The 19398-nt window shown below is 42.9% G+C and overlaps 1 protein-coding gene across 2 annotated transcripts; it reads right to left on the bottom strand.

Annotated features, from left to right (window-relative positions):
- Positions 1–53: 53 nt before the first annotated feature.
- Positions 54–17763, bottom strand: LOC116376345 (phosphatidylinositol 4-kinase beta-like). 2 transcript variants are annotated; one of them, XM_031836285.1, is made up of 12 exons: positions 17631–17763; positions 13288–14006; positions 12812–13180; positions 7208–7483; positions 6999–7108; positions 6775–6879; positions 6524–6647; positions 6259–6372; positions 5492–5643; positions 5089–5221; positions 1892–2012; positions 54–1668 (listed from the first exon to the last, which is right to left on the bottom strand). In XM_031836285.1, exons 2-12 carry the CDS (start codon positions 13981–13983, stop codon positions 1487–1489), a joined length of 2382 nt encoding a protein of 793 aa, XP_031692145.1. In that variant the 5' UTR covers positions 13984–14006; positions 17631–17763; the 3' UTR covers positions 54–1486. The 2 variants fall into 2 exon arrangements, with proteins under 2 accessions (XP_031692145.1, XP_031692154.1); XM_031836294.1 differs by lacking the exon at positions 17631–17763 and adding an exon at positions 14811–14978 and having other exon boundaries at positions 69–1668.
- Positions 17764–19398: the final 1635 nt, after the last annotated feature.

Genomic DNA, 19398 nt, shown 5'->3' with positions numbered 1-19398 from the left:
TGGTGTAAAGTAGTAGATAGTAACGTATTGAAATATCCAGACAGGTAAAAATGTCATTTTCAACAGCCTGACAGACAAATTAAATTTATTACAAAGAAAAATGTACAAGTTAAGGGAGGTCACGTGATCATAACAGCTGGTCCATTAAATAACAGTTCATAAAGAAATAAAAAGGTTTGACAAAAACACTAAAAGGTAGTAGAAAAACTATTTGGGAGAAATACATTTCATTAGGATTCTAGCTTGTAATTGGTTTGCCCTTACACATTCAGACATCTGGAACAGGGGTGAGAATCCAGATTCTATTGAAATGAATGTAGAGTGGTGGATGGACATAAATCATCTCTATCCTGCCCTAAAACACAGGAAATCAGCCATACAGTTCATAGACCCCATCTTTATCAACCTCCATCCAAAAGCATTCTGATTTAGAAATGTTGAAGTAACACTAAGTCAACCATTCATGAATTTACTATTTTACTCAATGTTCAAAGCCTTTGCTGCTTTTGTGAAATACTGGGTTCTTCTGAGGTACTTCAGTCACACTGGTTCTTGTAAAACTGCTTAGCTCTCCTTTTGTCTACTCAGACCCTCCCCACAAGTACCAGTTTCTTGTGGCTCAATACAGACAGCAGTAAGCTCTTCTTCCTTCAAAATTATACCAGGTAGAAATACAAGTCTTCACAGTTGAGTCATGTCCCTTCATACAAAGTGATGCACAAAAGCTTACAGAAGAAATTAGGTTGATAGAAGATACATCGGTAGCGTGGCGCTACCTCATTCCAACCCACTATTGTCGGATCATATTTTGAGGGAACTATGTGCATCTAGCAAACAATGTCACTCCTCAACAACCAAGAACAGTCATGAGTATGGCAGTCCAAAGACAATGGAATCAGAGCTGGTTCCTAAGCATTTCACTAAGTGTTCATTCCATGACTGAGAAAGTGTAGAGAAAACCACTGTAAGAGAGTTTGGAATGAGATGGTCAATATGGAGACTGAACACCATCACACACTGGGGTGAGACAGATTGATTTAAAGGGCTGGTGAGTGTCATGTATATCTGAGGCACAGGGAAACTGTACCATTACATACTGCAGACATGGGGAGAAACAGAACACATTCCTATTGGAGAAAACAAAGCACATGGAAAGATATAAGGGGGTAAAACAGACAGAGAAACAGAGTAAAGATGAATAAAGATGCAGGAAAAGATGAAAACCACAGCTGAAACCTCTCCAATCTCCAGTCTAAATCCTGTGAGGAAAGACATCAGTCCAAGGTTGAGGTGGTGTTAGAAACACAACTATAAATGTATTCTGTCTGTAGAGGTATGGGGACTTGTAGGGGGAGTGGTCTCTGCCCGTGGTGCGGCCTCTCCAGTCCAGTCCATGTATGTCCACTGCACATTTAGAAACACACACACACTCATGTATCCTTTCCATACACACGTCCTGTACACACACACACACACACACACACGTTCACATGATGCCGTTGGTGAGGTACTGGAAGCCGTCATAGAGCTTGGTGGTGATGGAGCGCATGGATCCGTCCACCATCTGCTCCACCAGGACCTGCAGCTGTTCTTCCGTCAGGCTCATGTGGAAACGCTCCTTCAGGGTCCGGATGGTGCTGGAGCCGTGGAAGCAGGGCAGCTGGGAGCCTGGTAGGGAGAAGAGAGGGACACTGATGAAGTACAGTGTAGTACAGTTTGTTACTCATAACGACCAAGTGTACTTCTCCATAAAGCACTTTCCTTAAAGATAAAGCTACTTTACAGGACTAACTAAAGCAAACATGACTCTATACAGACTAGGACCAGAGAGACATGTCATGACTGATACACAGTTGTGGGTTAGGACAAGGTAAGTATGAAGAGTAATTACCTTGCTGCATGATCTCCACTATCTGGATGACTTTGTCCATGTGTTTACGTGCTGCTATCAGGCCCTGCAGCATGAGCATCTTATAGTAATTAAACATGTCTCCATCCAGACCTCCCATCACCTAGAGAGAGACAGAGCATCTTATAGTAATTAAACATGTCTCATCACCTAGAGAGAGACAGAGCATCTTATAGTAATTAAACATGTCTCGTCACCTAGAGAGAGACAGAGCATCTTATAGTAATTAAACATGTCTCATCACCTAGAGAGAGACAGAGCATCTTATAGTAATTAAACATGTCTCATCACCTAGAGAGAGACAGAGCATCTTATAGTAATTAAACATGTCTCATCACCTAGAGAGAGACAGAGCATCTTATAGTAATTAAACATGTCTCGTCACCTAGAGAGAGACAGAGCATCTTATAGTAATTAAACATGTCTCCATCCAGACCTCCCATCACCTAGAGAGAGACAGAGCATCTTATAGTAATTAAACATGTCTCATCACCTAGAGACAGAGCATCTTATAGTAATTAAACATGTCTCATCACCTAGAGAGAGACAGAGCATCTTATAGTAATTAAACATGTCTCATCACCTAGAGACAGAGCATCTTATAGTAATTAAACATGTCTCGTCACCGAGAGAGACAGAGCATCTTATAGTAATTAAACATGTCTCATCACCTAGAGACAGAGCATCTTATAGTAATTAAACATGTCTCCATCACCTAGAGAGAGACAGAGCATCTTATAGTAATTAAACATGTCTCGTCACCTAGAGAGAGACAGAGCATCTTATAGTAATTAAACATGTCTCCATCACCTAGAGAGAGACAGAGCATCTTATAGTAATTAAACATGTCTCATCACCTAGAGACAGAGCATCTTATAGTAATTAAACATGTCTCCATCACCTAGAGAGAGACAGAGCATCTTATAGTAATTAAACATGTCTCGTCACCTAGAGAGAGACAGAGCATCTTATAGTAATTAAACATGTCTCCATCACCTAGAGAGAGACAGAGCATCTTATAGTAATTAAACATGTCTCGTCACCTAGAGAGAGACAGAGCATCTTATAGTAATTAAACATGTCTCATCACCTAGAGAGAGAGAGAGCATCTTATAGTAATTAAACATGTCTCGTCACCTAGAGAGAGACAGAGCATCTTATAGTAATTAAACATGTCTCATCACCTAGAGAGAGACAGAGCATCTTATAGTAATTAAAAATGTCTCATCACCTAGAGAGAGACAGAGCATCTTATAGTAATTAAACATGTCTCCATCACCTAGAGAGAGACAGAGCATCTTATAGTAATTAAACATGTCTCATCACCTAGAGACAGAGCATCTTATAGTAATTAAACATGTCTCCATCCAGACCTCCCATCACCTAGAGAGAGACAGAGCATCTTATAGTAATTAAACATGTCTCATCACCTAGAGACAGAGCATCTTATAGTAATTAAACATGTCTCGTCACCTAGAGAGAGACAGAGCATCTTATAGTAATTAAACATGTCTCATCACCTAGAGAGAGACAGAGCATCTTATAGTAATTAAACATGTCTCGTCACCTAGAGACAGAGCATCTTATAGTAATTAAACATGTCTCGTCACCTAGAGAGAGACAGAGCATCTTATAGTAATTAAACATGTCTCCATCCAGACCTCCCATCACCTAGAGAGAGACAGAGCATCTTATAGTAATTAAACATGTCTCGTCACCTAGAGAGAGACAGAGCATCTTATAGTAATTAAACATGTCTCATCACCTAGAGAGAGACAGAGCATCTTATAGTAATTAAACATGTCTCGTCACCTAGAGAGAGACAGAGCATCTTATAGTAATTAAACATGTCTCATCACCTAGAGAGAGACAGAGCATCTTATAGTAATTAAACATGTCTCATCACCTAGAGAGAGACAGAGCATCTTATAGTAATTAAACATGTCTCATCACCTAGAGAGAGACAGAGCATCTTATAGTAATTAAACATGTCTCCATCCAGACCTCCCATCACCTAGAGAGAGACAGAGCATCTTATAGTAATTAAACATGTCTCATCACCTAGAGACAGAGCATCTTATAGTAATTAAACATGTCTCGTCACCTAGAGAGAGACAGAGCATCTTATAGTAATTAAACATGTCTCATCACCTAGAGAGAGACAGAGCATCTTATAGTAATTAAACATGTCTCATCACCTAGAGAGAGACAGAGCATCTTATAGTAATTAAACATGTCTCATCACCTAGAGAGAGACAGAGCATCTTATAGTAATTAAAAATGTCTCATCACCTAGAGAGAGACAGAGCATCTTATAGTAATTAAACATGTCTCCATCACCTAGAGACAGAGCATCTTATAGTAATTAAACATGTCTCATCACCTAGAGAGAGACAGAGCATCTTATAGTAATTAAACATGTCTCATCACCTAGAGAGAGACAGAGCATCTTATAGTAATTAAACATGTCTCATCACCTAGAGAGAGACAGAGCATCTTATAGTAATTAAACATGTCTCATCACCTAGAGAGAGACAGAGCATCTTATAGTAATTAAACATGTCTCCATCACCTAGAGAGAGACAGAGCATCTTATAGTAATTAAACATGTCTCATCACCTAGAGACAGAGCATCTTATAGTAATTAAACATGTCTCATCACCTAGAGAGAGACAGAGCATCTTATAGTAATTAAACATGTCTCATCACCTAGAGACAGAGCATCTTATAGTAATTAAACATGTCTCATCACCTAGAGAGAGACAGAGCATCTTATAGTAATTAAACATGTCTCATCACCTAGAGACAGAGCATCTTATAGTAATTAAACATGTCTCATCACCTAGAGAGAGACAGAGCATCTTATAGTAATTAAACATGTCTCATCACCTAGAGAGAGACAGAGCATCTTATAGTAATTAAACATGTCTCGTCACCTAGAGAGAGACAGAGCATCTTATAGTAATTAAACATGTCTCGTCACCTAGAGAGAGACAGAGCATCTTATAGTAATTAAACATGTCTCATCACCTAGAGAGACAGTCACAAGAAAGTGTTGTATGAGTCAATTAGCTTTGTTGAAGATGGCAAAGTGTTTCAAACCTCTGCTTTACTCCTGGTTCAACAGAGTGCAAATCTGAATAAGGATGTCGCATTAGCGTTCCTGTCAATTAACTCACGTCTACAAACTCATTGGTGAGCTTGAAAGCAGAGGTCTCGAAGCCCAGGTTGCGGGGCGAGCTGGACAGAATGAAGCCAAAATCTATGTGGATGATGTGGCCCTCAGCGTCCAACAGGATGTTGCCATTGTGTCTGGAGAGATGACAGGGAGGAGAGAGATGAGAAAACAGAAATGGTCAGAAAGAAAGAGGGAAAATAAGAGAGTGAACAGAATGTAAGTGATGAGAGAGAGAGAGAGAGAGAGAGAGAGAGAGAGATGACAGGGAGGAGAGATGAGAACAAAATGTAAGTGATTAGAGAGATGACAGGGAGGAGAGATGAGAACAAAATGTAAGTGATGAGAGAGAGAAAGAGGATATAGGAGTGAATGAGAGGAAGTATGTGTGTCTGGGTGAGTCTGACCTGTCTTTGACCTGCAGCAGGTAGCAGATGAGACAGTAGCCTGCACAGCTCTGGACAAAGTTGCGCTGGGCCGTGAGGAAGGCCTCGGTGGTGTGGGTACCGTGTTCCTGCAGGAAGTAGTCCAGCAGAGACATCTGGCTCTGTTTCTTCACCTGGCGGAGGGATATCAGAGAACTTTAACATTTAAAGTCCCACTCCAGTCTCCCTTTCAGATCATGTAACACCTTTTCTACTTAACAAAAGGCCCATCTTAATAGGTCGTCCAGTCATGACACAGCCCGGGGCAGATCCCATCAGACCAACTCATTGAAGTTTGTAGGACATATTTAATAATCATTTGCTGGGTACATATATTTGCCCTACTTCACACATGTACAAGTGTGTGTTATATACATGTGTGAATTGAAAATGAAATGTTTTATTTATACATATCCCAACTCCCCCTGAGACACTCCCGGATAGTGGGGTCACGGTCAGGGCATTATCAACGGTGACCCAGGAGCAATTAGGTTTAAATGCCTTGCTCATGGGCACATCAAGAGATTTTTCGGCTTGGGGATTCGAACTAGTGACCTTTCGGTTACTGGCCCAACGCTCTAACGTCCTAGCCACTAGACTACCTGCCGTGTGCCGCTAGAAGCCTAATATCTGGGAGAAAAGGTATTGATCTAGCTGGCTGAGGGGCAACGGTAGTAATGTTAAATACTACTAATAGTAATGTTTGTTTTTGCGTGTGATTTTGTTGGAGCATTTCTGAGCCCACTCACCTGGTGGATGGACACTGCGTTGACTATGGGTTCAATCATGCCGCTGTCAGAGGAGATCACCAGGATCTTGTAGGGTTTGATCCAGATAGGCACGCGCTCCTGTTCCCAGATGATCTGGGAGAGGGAAGAGAGCGGTACATAATTAGTCCAGATAAAGTATATACAGGAGATTATACTGTCGTGTAAATGCTGGGTGTGGATATGTGGAAAGAGAGGTTCATCCTTGCTGTGTATGTGGAGCTAGAGAATCTCCATTCAGAATGACCTGGAGCTGCTGCAACACTTGAGAGGCCAGGAGCTCTTGCCGAAGGTCGTCGCCACACTTGACGATGACTGACAACAACCTCCAGGTAGGGATGTGTCCATATGGGGAGCCCTCCCTTATCCGCCTGTTCAGAACAACACAACAAGTACAGGCACATACAATTAGCAAAGTTCAAACCTTTCCTTTAGTCTTGAGGTTACCATCAAGGCATGCAACACCTCCACGGTCCACTGTGGGGATTGAGTACGCACTGAACCTTCTCCTGCCACGGCTCCTTGAGGGCCACTGCTGAAGGGTCCTCTGGGTCCCGTTTGAATGTGGTGGGTGTGTGAGCTAGCTGCTCTGAGAGACGCCGCCTGTGTAGTGGCGGAAACACACATTCACCGTCACTACTGAAGACGCATCATATACATCACAGTTTGAAAGACTACATTATACCACCCAAGCTAGCTCTCTCCCAGCTATTCCTCTGTACCTGATGTCTCCAGCAGCAATGAAGATGGGCTCCTTGCTGTCCAGGCTGGTGATGCTGTCCACTGAGAACTGGGAGATGTTGTCACAGCTGTTGGTGTGGAACTCTGGGAGCTGGGATAACAGAGGAGGGGAAAGAACGGGGGAGAGGGTGAGTCCACAGCCCACACTCCTTCGCTACCTGATAAGGGTAGGTGGGCTCCTGACCCCTACCTCCACCTGCAGATCCCCGATGTCGTCCACAGACCAGGCTTCGTTATCCTCATCGTAGTTGTGAACCGTTGAGAAGCCCCCGGCTCGCTGATCTGCCGTGATACCGCAGTCCGGAAGGTTCTCCACTGAGCGCGTGCTGCGGATCCTGGTCTCGGAGATCCGCACCGGAACGTTGGACGTCTCAAAGTCCTCCTCCTTAGTGGGCAGCGTGGCCAGCCGCTTCCCAATGCCCATCAGGGACTTGATGAACTCTCTCTGCGGTGCCAGACGCGCCGGCTACAGAGGAGGAAACATGGCAAGAGTAAATCAGATGTATGAACATAATGACCTTTGGAGTAATAGTGATTTGTAAGAATAGTTCAGTGTTGTGTTGGAACCAAATACTCTCTACAACAACACACCTTCTCGTGTTGACCCCCAGAGAACAGGGAGCACCACTCCCTTGTCAAATTACAACAGCAACTTAGATGTACAGCCATGAGCCGCTTGTCCATTTGTGTTAAGTTAGTTTGAAATGATTCAGAAGTCAAGGCCCATTATTGCAGCTGATTCAAGTGAGCAAATGTGTATAATCGACTGTAGTCTCAAAATAGCCTTTTAAAAAGCCAAAACCCTTCAGCAACCAACTTGACACAAATGTCAGAAGATAAGACTAGTTGAAACATGAAAGACCAGAACTTGAAACCAATAGCAAATCATTCATTTGAGGCTAAATTATTGCAGCAGTGGTTTAAAGAAGTCCAAATTTATACAAAGCCCCAAAACATATACAAGCATATTTTGGAAAAATAGAAAATTAAAGCAATAGAGTGGAGGTTTATAAGCATGTATCACAATCTGCACCCGTAACAACCATAGATACACAACTGAAATATGACCCCAAAAAACAATGACGAACAGATCCCACTGCTGCCAACAATGACCTGACCCCTGAAGGCTATTTATCTCTGGAGCCCAAAGTTACATATTGAGATACATGCTTACAACTCCTCACTTCGCATACAGAGAGTAGTTTACAACCCGGCTGCCAATGGAGACAGGCAGCCATCATCCCAGAATGCACCACAGAAGTCTGTGGTGATGGAGGCCGTTAACTTACTGTACCAGTCTTAGTCTAACAATTAAGACTTTCAGAGCTGGAGCTCAGATCCTGGGAAAGGTGAGAGGTTAAAGTACAATGTAAGGAAAGGAAAGGGGGGTGGAGGGAAAGAAAGTAAAAATTCTTATTTTTAAAATGTTTATACCAACAACAAGAATCATAATTAGGTAGTATCAGACTGTATGCCCCCAGTGAATGGGAGGAGGCTGCATTGTGTGCCTGTTTATTCCAGGGTCTTGTTGTGAGGAGTGACAACAAATCTGCAGCTCTACAATGATCCCGGTTATATGGGTGAACTACTACTAACACTCTCACATGATACTAAAGGTCACAGAGCATGGGGAATAGAAGAGGAAATAGAGACATGAGAGCAGTGTCTATAGAGCATGGGGAATAGAATAGAGGAAAGAGAGACATGAGAGCGGTGTCTATAGAGCATGGGGAATAGAATAGAGGAAATAGAGACATGAGAGCTGTGTCTATAGAGCATGGGGAATAGAATAGAGGAAATAGAGACATGAGAGCTGTGTCTATAGAGCATGGGGAATAGAAGAGGAAATAGAGACATGAGAGCTGTGTCTATAGAGCATGGGGAATAGAATAGAGGAAATAGAGACATGAGAGCGGTGTCTATAGAGCATGGGGAATAGAAGAGGAAATAGAGACATGAGAGCTGTGTCTATAGAGCATGGGGAATAGAATAGAGGAAATAGAGACATGAGAGCTGTGTCTATAGAGCATGGGGAATAGAATAGAGGAAATAGAGACATGAGAGCTGTGTCTATAGAGCATGGGGAATAGAATAGAGGAAATAGAGACATGAGAGCGGTGTCTATAGAGCATGGGGAATAGAAGAGGAAATAGAGACATGAGAGCTGTGTCTATAGAGCATGGGGAATAGAATAGAGGAAATAGAGACATGAGAGCTGTGTCTATAGAGCATGGGGAATAGAATAGAGGAAATAGAGACATGAGAGCTGTGTCTATAGAGCATGGGGAATAGAATAGAGGAAATAGAGACATGAGAGCGGTGTCTATAGAGCATGGGGAAGCAAGGACAAGGAAAACATTGAGAGAGAGATGAGCAGTGAAAAGCTTCCTTTATGAAAGTCTAGTGACATCCAGTGTTTATGAATGGTTACTCACAACAGACAGTGTCTCACTACACATTAATCAGGGGGAGGAGGAATTATGGTGGGAAGAGTCCAAACTAGATACAGGCCTTCAGAAACGATTCACCCCCCTTGACTTTTTACAGCATTTTGTTGTATTACAGCCTGAATTTTAAATGATTTTGGGTCACTAGCCTACACACAATACCTCATAATGTCAAAGTGGAATTGTGTTTTTAGAAATGTGTACAAATTAATGAGAAATTAAGAGCTGAAATGACTTGAGTCAACAGGTAGAATATTCAATCCCTTTGTTATGGCATGCCTAAATCAATTCAGGAGTACAAATGTGCTGAACAAGTCACATAATACGTTGCTCTGTGTGCAATAATAGTGTTTAACATGATTTCTGAATGACTACCTCATCCCTGTACCCCACACATACAATTATCTATAAGGTCACTCCTTCGAGCAGCGCATTTCAAACACAGATTCAACCACAAAGACCAGGGAGGTTTTTCAATGCCTCGCAAAGGCACCCATTGGTAGATAGGTACAAAAAAATTGAAAAGCAGACATTGAATATTCCTTTGAGCATGGTGAAGTTATTAATTACACTTTGGATGGTGTATCAATACACCCAGTCACTACAGAGATACAGGCGTCCTTCCTAACTCAATTGCCAGAAAGGAAGGAAACGGCTCAGGGATTTCCCCATGAGGCCAATGGTGATTTTAAAACACTTAGAGTTTAATGGCTGTGATAGGAGAGAAAACATAGTTACTCCACAATACTAACCTAAATAACAGACTGAAAAGAAGCCTGTACAGAATTTAAAAAATATTCCAAAACATGCAACCTGTTTGCAGTAAGGCACTAAAGTAAAACTACAAAACATGCAACCTGTTTGCAGTAAGGCACTAAAGTAAAACTACAAAACATGCAACCTGTTTGCAGTAAGGCACTAAAGTAAAACTACAAAACATGCAACCTGTTTGCAGTAAGGCACTAAAGTAAAACTACAAAACATGCAACCTGTTTGCAGTAAGGCACTAAAGTAAAACTACAAAACATGTTGTAAAGAAATGAACTTGTCCTGAATAGAAAGCATTAGGTTTGGGGCAAATTCTTGTAACACAACAAAATGTGGAAAAAGTCAAAGGGTGTGAATATTTTCTGAAGGTTCCACACAATCACTAGACACTTAACTCTCCTCCCAGTGTAACAGTGATGGTGCAACAGCAGTCTTTGTTCACACCATGTGTTTTACCAGCCTTTGCAGAAGGTCACGTGAGACTGAGACAGCATTTTCTGCTGCACGATGACATGAAGTTGGCCCATCACATAACAGTATATTTAAATTCCCTTCCTGAATTGGCCTGGAATTGATTCTGACCTGGCGCCACAATGGGGTAGCATGTCTCTATAGTGGAGTCTCAATAAGAGAGTGGGGAGGTTGTGTTTTGGGTACCTCTATAACAATGATAAGGAAGTTGTGTCAATGACTCATCGATGACTAAAGGAACTGAACTGGTGTATCAGTGACTCATGAAGAGATTTACACCCCAATGTTCAATTGTGTATCCAACAACTAACTAAACAACTAAAAGTGTTCAAATGTTTGATAACAGACCCTTTCATGCATGAGAAGACTGCCTAATCCTAGATTATCGCCTATGTCAGGAGGGCACTTCCTTTTACATAATGACAGCTCTGCCGTTTCAGGGACAGTCCCTGAGCACCCTGCAGTGGTGATGACTGAGTACCTTTACATGCACACTAATAATTAGATAGTAAACTGATTATGGCAGTAGGCCAAGCACGGCAGGAGTCATGTAAACACATTACTCTGCATATCTCAATCGGCACACGGTCATAATCAAAGTAAACATGCACCAATTAAAACAGCTGGTTTTCTGCGCAATCTTTCAAAGGACTAGGACATGCAAAGACCTTAATCAGAGTTGTAGCAGTGTTACTGAGCACGAGCAGCGCACGCTTCCTCCTTTAGCGCCAGTGAAGTTAGTTCAGAAAAACTGAAAGTGTGCATCTTAGAAATAGTTCACATTCAAACTTTTATGTCCAAACTCAGACTCAAATATGGTTCACAAACGTTTATTTAGACTGGTGATTATCAAAGTCCCATCAGGTAGCCTGATTTCAGATGTGTCCATGTAAACTGGATTATTAGGGGAATCCTTCTTCTTGCGAAGCATGTAAATGTTTAAATCGACCTACTATAATAAAATCAGACTTTTTACAATAATTGTACTATTGTGTGCATGTAAACATTAGCTACCCATCTTCCTTCAACGATGACGACAAGAACTAACGGTCTTATCAGCGTAGCTAAATTAACCATTATGACAAATTCTTTACTCTGGTGTTTTTGTATCCAATAGCTACCAGGTTAATAGCCGAGTACTGATGAAGTCGCCACATGGTCAGTCGCCATAGCGAACTAGTTTCTCCAAGATATCACCAGACTTCAATAGAGACCTCTGGGCATGGTGTTTCTAGAAGCACTGTGACCCTACAGTAACACTGTCTCCATGTTTGTAAAACATTGTCAGGGTGTCATGATGCCAACGTAAACCGAAGAGGGAGCAAAGAGAGAAAGGAGGAAGTGACCAGAGGGAAATCACTGAGCTTGAAACTGAACTGCTGATTAAGTTTGGTGTGGTAGTCACATATGCGCACGCACGGACACACACATACAGAGCTTAATTGGTCAAAGATCCCCTCTTCAACATTTTTATATATTTGAGTCATTTAGCAGACGCTCTTATCCAGAGCAACTTACAGTAGTGAGTGCACACATTTGTATACTTTATTCGTACTGGTCCAACGTGGGAACGGAACCCATAACCCTGGCCATGCTCTATCAACTGAGCTACATGGTCCCAAGTGGGAACGGAACCCATAACCCTGGACATGCTCTATCAACTGAGCTACATGATCCCAAGTGGGAACGGAACCCATAACCCTAGCCATGCTCTACCAACTGAGCTACATGATCCCAAGTGGGAACGGAACCCATAACCCTGGCCATGCTCTACCAACTGAGCTACTTGGTCCCACGTGTGAGTTACATAACCATGACACCTTCTATACAGAGACAGAAGAGGAAGTATTATTCCCTGCTCTGTCTGGAATATGTGCATTCCACTGACCCCAAACCCCAATAGCCCAATAGCATGTTATCTCCGGGCCTATTTTACAAAGAGTGCTGGACTGTGAACCTCTTTCTGTTCTTGTATAATGCCCCCCCACTGGACACCAAGCAGTTGCTTCCAAAGTTAGCTATCCCACTTTGTGAGATACCTGCCAAGATACAGAGAAACAAAGTGACTTAGTGGAAAATAAAAATGTGTATATACTCCCAGTGCACACCTCGTCCTGGTTGCTCTCCACCTTGGGGTTGCTCGCTGTCCTCTTCAGGTTGCTGCTCAGGCTGATGCTGACGGTGGCGTCCGACTTGGAGCGCTGATGCGTGCGCTTAGTAGGCGACAGACCGTGCTCTCCGCCCAAGCCGTGCCCGTGCAGGGATGGTGCAGCGGTCGGAAGTGGACAGAAAGGGGCCAACGTCAGTGGTTGGCGGGCACGGACCGCAGCTGGTTTGAGTTCGTCGGAGAAGATGAGTTTGCGTAGCTTGGTGCCGCGCGAGTGTCGCTGTGTGGAGATGTGCATGTCGGAGGAGTAGGCGCCCAGCAGCCAGGCGCACTGCAGCGAGAAGGAGATACTCTGACGGCAGCGGTGCACCTGTGGTGGAAAAATCATTTGATGTGAAAGGAGCTATAGAGAGGATACATTTCTAACTCTGATGAGTAGCTAGCCACAGAGGTAGTTCAGGGAGGTAACATACGCACCACGTAGGGCTTGATGGCGTCTCCCACGTCCTCGTCCATGTGAATGTACATGTTGAGCAGCTGTGGCAGGTAGAAGTCCACTTCCTCGTGGCGGAAGCTGAACAGACGGTTGCCGATGTAGGCCTGCACACCCGGCTCCTTGGAGTTGTGTAGATAGGAGATGGCCATTGACACGTCGAAGAGTTTGGACTCAAACAGCCGCAGCAGCCACGACTGCTTGGAGGGGTTGTGGCGCTGGCGCCGGCGCGCGCTTTTCACCGAGCCTGGAGGCAGTGCCTCAGAGTCCTCCTCCCCGGGGATTTTTGGGGGCTTGATAGGCTCTGTATGTACAGTCCCGTTGACCAGTGTTTGGTCTGTACTATTGCCACCATCAGACCCAGGACCTGACCCCTCACTTTCGCCTTTGAGGAACTTCACCTTCTGCAGCACCTCCTGGCAGGCCATCTTGGCCACCTCGGGATCGATGACCAGGGTCAGCTCGCCCACACCCTCTGAGATGACATCCAGGGGTGGGCTGGAGGCGGCTGGACCATCGCTGTGAGTGGGGCTGGGACTGGTGGTCTGCTGATGGTGGTAGGATCCAGAGGAAGGGGAGGAGGGCAGAGAGAGGGAGGGAGAGGAGGAGGCTGTGGAGGGGCTCTGCGGTTCTAGTTCCTCTGGCTGTACAGCAGACAGACCCAGCTCCGTGTCACCCATCACGGCCGCTCACCGCACTCCCACTGGGGCCACAGAGAGAGAGAGAGAGAGAGGTGGGGAGGAGAGGATGATGACGAGGGGGAGAAAGGGTGGGGGTGGTAGTGTGAGAGAGAATAGGAAACAGAAAGAGGTTTCATCATTGTTTTGGCCCTCAACGTGTGACAGACCTAGGTTTGTGGAGGTCATGACATTTTGTCAGCAGGTTATTGTCATGCAAAAGACTGCCGGTCTCACGGTAATTGACTGTTAATTAACAAACACGTTTAGCATATCCAGGCCTCCACGCATACAAGCCGCATAAAAGCCATTGAAACATCTACATTAAAAAAAAATAGAAAGTTAAATATATCTATTTAATATACACAATCACAATGAATCCATTATGTATTTTATGCAGGTCTTAAGAAATATGATATGAAGAAAATGTATTTCAGAAGAACATGTTTCCTGGCTATGCGCCATGCCATTGGCTGTAGGCTTGTTAATTTAGCAGAAAATATATTCTTATATGTCCCGTGACATTATTTGATATGATTTTATAGTATGAAGAATATAATTGAACTTGAGCTGAATAAAATAGAAATGATATTTTTCCCCATTCCAGAGTGAGTGTGCATATGAAGTGGCTGTGTCGAGCATAAAAGTGAACATTTGAAACAGGTCCTATACACTAGATTTAGAGTTACTTGGCAACTTTAGCTGTGAATGACACAAACCTTAGAATGTCTTAGAAATCAAAACATATATGGGCTGCATGATGTGACTATATAGGCTATGGATGACTTGAGAAAGTCACAAAAAAAAACAGCAACTTGGAGGCCACTTACCTGCCATTAAATGCTTCAATCATGCCAGGTAGGCTACTCCGGTTATTTCACTCCACACATCAACTACTGTTTGAGGAGCATGCAGCCAACAGCTGTGCTACAGGTGATATTCTGCCCAAACTCTGTATGCCATGGCCTCTCTAACCCCGTTCCTGCAGCTACCCAGTGCTTACATTTGGGAAACCAAGTGAAATCTGTTCATGAACATTGATAGTAAAGTTTTTACAACTAAACATATTTCATTTAACTGTTGCCAGACAGACCCTCTCCCTGCGGGCTGGAGAAAGGAATGAAGGAGAGAGAGGAGGGGATGAAAACAGACCATGGTGAGATATTCTGTAGCTAAAGGTAATGTGTCAACCTATTCATTATTAAAATATAAATCATGCACTATTACTAGGCTATTCAAAATCAAATACAAATTCACTATAATTGTAGGTTAACTCTGTAAGCTGCCCTGCACAATCAAGGGACCAACAGCATGGCCTAGGCCTATAGGTTCTCTCCCAGACTCATGGATAGAAATGTTGGAGTGTAGCATAAGGTAACCAGTCCATCCAGTATGCATAATAATAATAATAATGAAGCCCACACTGAAAGGCCATTACTATAATTAATTTAATTTTGGAGTATAGGCTAGACCAATTATGTACCAAAGACATCTTAAATCAGTTTGTTTTACGTTTTTCTGCCATGCGTAATATGTGGTAGGTTATGTATTGTATAACGGCACAATCATTATTTTAATTCCATTTGTTTTGGGCTTATATAATAGAAGCCTATAGGTATGTATAAGCTGCAATATGTGAATGGGTGTTTTGAATGAATCATCACCTTAGAAAGCGCTGTCCGTTTCGTTGTGTTAGTCTTTGAAACAACATCCACAACGATCATGTTTTACACTCAGTTTCAACCTGTTGTTGAACTTCTTTCTTCAAATTGATCAATCACCATTGAGATGAGTTTTAAAAACACTATACTGTTTTGAGAAGTTTTTGATGTGATTTTTGACTGCATTTTCATCGATATTAGAGTGGTTGGAGGGACAATAGAGCACTGAATACCAGGCCGTTAGCGACCTGATGGTCGTTAGCGAGTTGGGTACTATCAAAGCATGTCCAGAGTGCATAAACAGAGATTACCGTGACTAAGCGGTCACATGGAATTCTACTTTGGTCATGAATCATGACTGTCGGAGTAGCGGTAATATGGTCACCTCAACAGCCCTAGACAGGCCGCAAGTCTGCAAAACACAGCCCATAGCTCCTTTGATTCTTCATATAGCATTTACATTGAACAGGAATCAGGTTTGGGCTAAGTGGAACAAAGTGCTCTGTGTGTAAAATGGATTTGACAATCTGTGTCCGTCTTCCCATCAGTCAACTAACATACTGTCTGTAAATGCAGGCCAATGACCTTTTCTATGAGTCACTGTCCATCCGTCTGTCCGCCTATGAACGTCTGACTGAGGTCACTGTGTTCCGGCAGGCCCTGCTATGTAATGCACATGGCCGTACACACCTGCTAATTCTACTGAGCAGATTAGCACCACAGCAGCACTACCTAGTGCCATGCACTACAGACCCAAAGCAGGGAGAGGGAGGGTTGTCTCTCTGAAACCTCTGTTATCCATCAGGTGTCAATCTTCAACATGGTTAATAGCACCCCATCACAAGCCATCCATCGTAGAACACAGTGAACAAGGGATCTACCAGAAACTTCACGACTACGAAGATGAAACCAATACATTTTTCACATTGTTGAATCAACAATGTGGGCTAAGGGCCTCGATCTTTGAGAATTGGGTGCAGTAGAACACTGGTCCTGCTGTATAGGACTTGTGTGGGTGGTGGAGCAAAGTACTTCCTCATTGGACTAGTATCCATCAATCTTTTTCTTTGATCAATATGCTGAAAAATTTAAACTCAGAAAGGGCTGGTGGGTGTAGAACATAAGTGTCAGGTTTGTATACAGTGTTCAGCAGATGGAATATGAATTAACCCTTCGCTAGCTGGCTGCGGCAAGTTGTTGTTGAATTAGCCGTTTCAAGAAGCAGGGACAAGGCAGGGAATTACGCATAGCTAGCACCGTTATCCCAATCGTCCAAACAGAATCATACAGGTGTCTAGCCAGCCAACACCGTCTAGGCAAGGGGTGTGTCATGGAGATAGGTATACAAACATTTGACACGTGTGGTTAACGTTATAAATATGCTGCAGTTGCAATTAACTTTGCTCGCAACTAACGTTGGCAAAACATTTACTAGAACGCTAACGTTAGATAGAGATGACTAACTCGCTTCAGACGAGTAACGTTAGGTAGAAAATCAAACACTAGCTATCTAACTATCAGTAGTTAGTTAACAGTTCACTAGCCAGCTAGTTGTCGAGCTTGCTGACTAGCTCAGAGCGTAACGTTATTTGCTAGGTAGCTAACATTAGTAAACTATTTATTCTAGTTAAGTTAGCTATAATTTAGCTATAGTTTAGCAGCTAGCTCCTTCTCATTCCTGGTCAGATTTAGCCATCGAACGTTAACTACATATCTTCCTTAAACGATAAGAAATACCGGTCTTATCATAGTAGCTAAATTAACCATTATGACAAATTCTTTACTCGGGTGTTGTTGTATCTAATTGCTAGCTACCAAGTTAATAGCCGACTAGCTGCTAACCTAAACCTGAGGATTAACGTTAGCTAGCTCGCTTGCTAGCACATAAGTAGCTAACGTTACACCAGCTAACTTGCGTATCAAACTCCTCGTTTTCTTTAAGGCCACGCCACTCTGAGTGCTGTAAACAATTAGAAACATAACTCCTACCTTAAAATTGTATTGGCTGGTTAGCTATTTAAGTGTTTTTAGCTCCAATATCTCTGCTCCATTTAGAATGCGTTCAGTCCCTCAAAGTGCCGAGTTCTCTGAACAACTTATTGGAGAGGTGACAGACTAGGGCTGCCTGCTTAGTGCCTGTGTAAAATATATTTGTCCATTATGACAAACTACTCCACAATAAGTGTTATTGTTGTAAAACATAGACAATTGCTGAATGAAGAACGTGTAAAATTTTTGCTACATCCAGAAGTGCGTAATAGGGTAGAGTAGGGTACACTTTGCTACCAGTGACAGGAGGTTGATGACACCTTAATTGGGGAGGACAGGCATATGGTAATGAGTGGAAAATAATAGGTGGAAAGAGATCAACATCAAACACATGGTTTCCATTCGCTCCATTCCAGTTATGACCAGTCATGCCCTCAGCAGCCTCCACTGACATAGCCATTTCTATTCCGCAACAAAGCCTCCTTCACTCACGCCTCCAAACGTACCCAAGTAAAACTGACTATCCTACCGATCCTCGACTTCGGCGATGTCATCTACAAAATAGCTTCCAATACTCTACTCAGCAAACTGGATGCAGTTTATCACAGTGCCATCCATTTTGTTACTAAAGCACCTTATACCACCCACCACTGCGACCTGTATGCTCTAGTCGGCTGGCCCTCGCTACATATTCGTCGCCAGACCCACCGGCTCCAGCAGGTGTATCTCACTGATCATCCCTAAAGTCAACACCTCATTTGGCCGCCTTTCTTTCCAGTTCTCTGCTGCCTGTGACTGGAACGAATTGCAAAAATCGCTGAAGTTGGAGACTTTTATCTCCCTCACCAACTTCAAACATCTGCTATCTGAGCAGCTAACCGATCGCTGCAGCTGTACATGGTCTATTGGTAAATAGCCCACCCAATTTTACCTACCTCATCCCCATACTGTTTATATTTACTTACTTTTCTGCTATTTTGCTCACCAATATCTCTACCTGTACATGACCATCTGATCATTTATCACTCCAGTGTTAATCTGCAAAATTGTAATTATTCGCCTACCTCATGCCTTTTGCACACAATGTATATAGACTCTCTTTTTCTACTGTTATTGACTGGTTAATTGTTTACTCCATGTGTAACTCTGTTGTCTGTTCACACTGCTATGCTTTATCTTGGCCATGTCGCAGTTGCAAATGAGAACTTCTCAACTAGCCTACCTGGTTAAATAAAAGGTGAAATAAAATAAATAAAAATTAAAAAGCCTATCCTTTACCAGTGTATTGATAATATACCTTTCATTACTATACACTTGTTTAATGTGTCATAGCGGATGACTAAGTGTATCGCTGGAAGCTTCCAGAGATGTAGAAGTACTATTGCCACAGATATAAAAAATGCCTTTTATGGGTCAATAGTATGCTTGGTTTCCCCACTTTATCACAATGCTTTGACTTGGATCACACAGTTGTGCTCTGCCTGGCTGCTGTGGATGCAGGAGGATGTAGTGGTGCATCACTACTACTCTACTGAGACCTAGAAGTATTGTTGCCCCAGATCATGGTGTGTCTTGGGTGTGTTTGTGTGGAGTGTTTGTCCCCCTCTGGAATTTCCACTCTGTCACAGAGATGTTAATTAACCACCTCATTGGATCTGATAGTATGGTTTGATTCAGTTTAGGGATGTAGGAAAGTAGCTGCCCAAATCATGCCTGGAGTAAAATTGAGAAAAGTTTATAGGTCACCTGCACCTATGGGCAGTAGCAG

The sequence above is a fragment of the Oncorhynchus kisutch genome, linkage group LG2, assembly GCF_002021735.2.
Source record: "Oncorhynchus kisutch isolate 150728-3 linkage group LG2, Okis_V2, whole genome shotgun sequence".
NCBI lineage: Eukaryota > Metazoa > Chordata > Actinopteri > Salmoniformes > Salmonidae > Oncorhynchus > Oncorhynchus kisutch.
The sequence above is the reverse complement of the archived record's forward strand: the minus strand, read 5'-3'. Positions and strand labels throughout refer to the sequence as shown.

Bases quoted from the DNA above. Each gene is read 5' to 3' on its own strand.
- LOC116376345 (XM_031836285.1), bottom strand. From the start codon at position 13,983: ATGGGTGACACGGAGCTGGGTCTGTCTGCTGTACAGCCAGAGGAACTA. The intron at 7,109-7,207 runs GTAGGGGTCAGG...CTGTTATCCCAG, and splicing joins TCGGGGATCTGCAGGTGGAG to CTCCCAGAGTTCCACACCAA. The intron at 6,373-6,523 runs GTCATTCTGAAT...TCCCTCTCCCAG, and splicing joins AAGTGTTGCAGCAGCTCCAG to ATCATCTGGGAACAGGAGCG.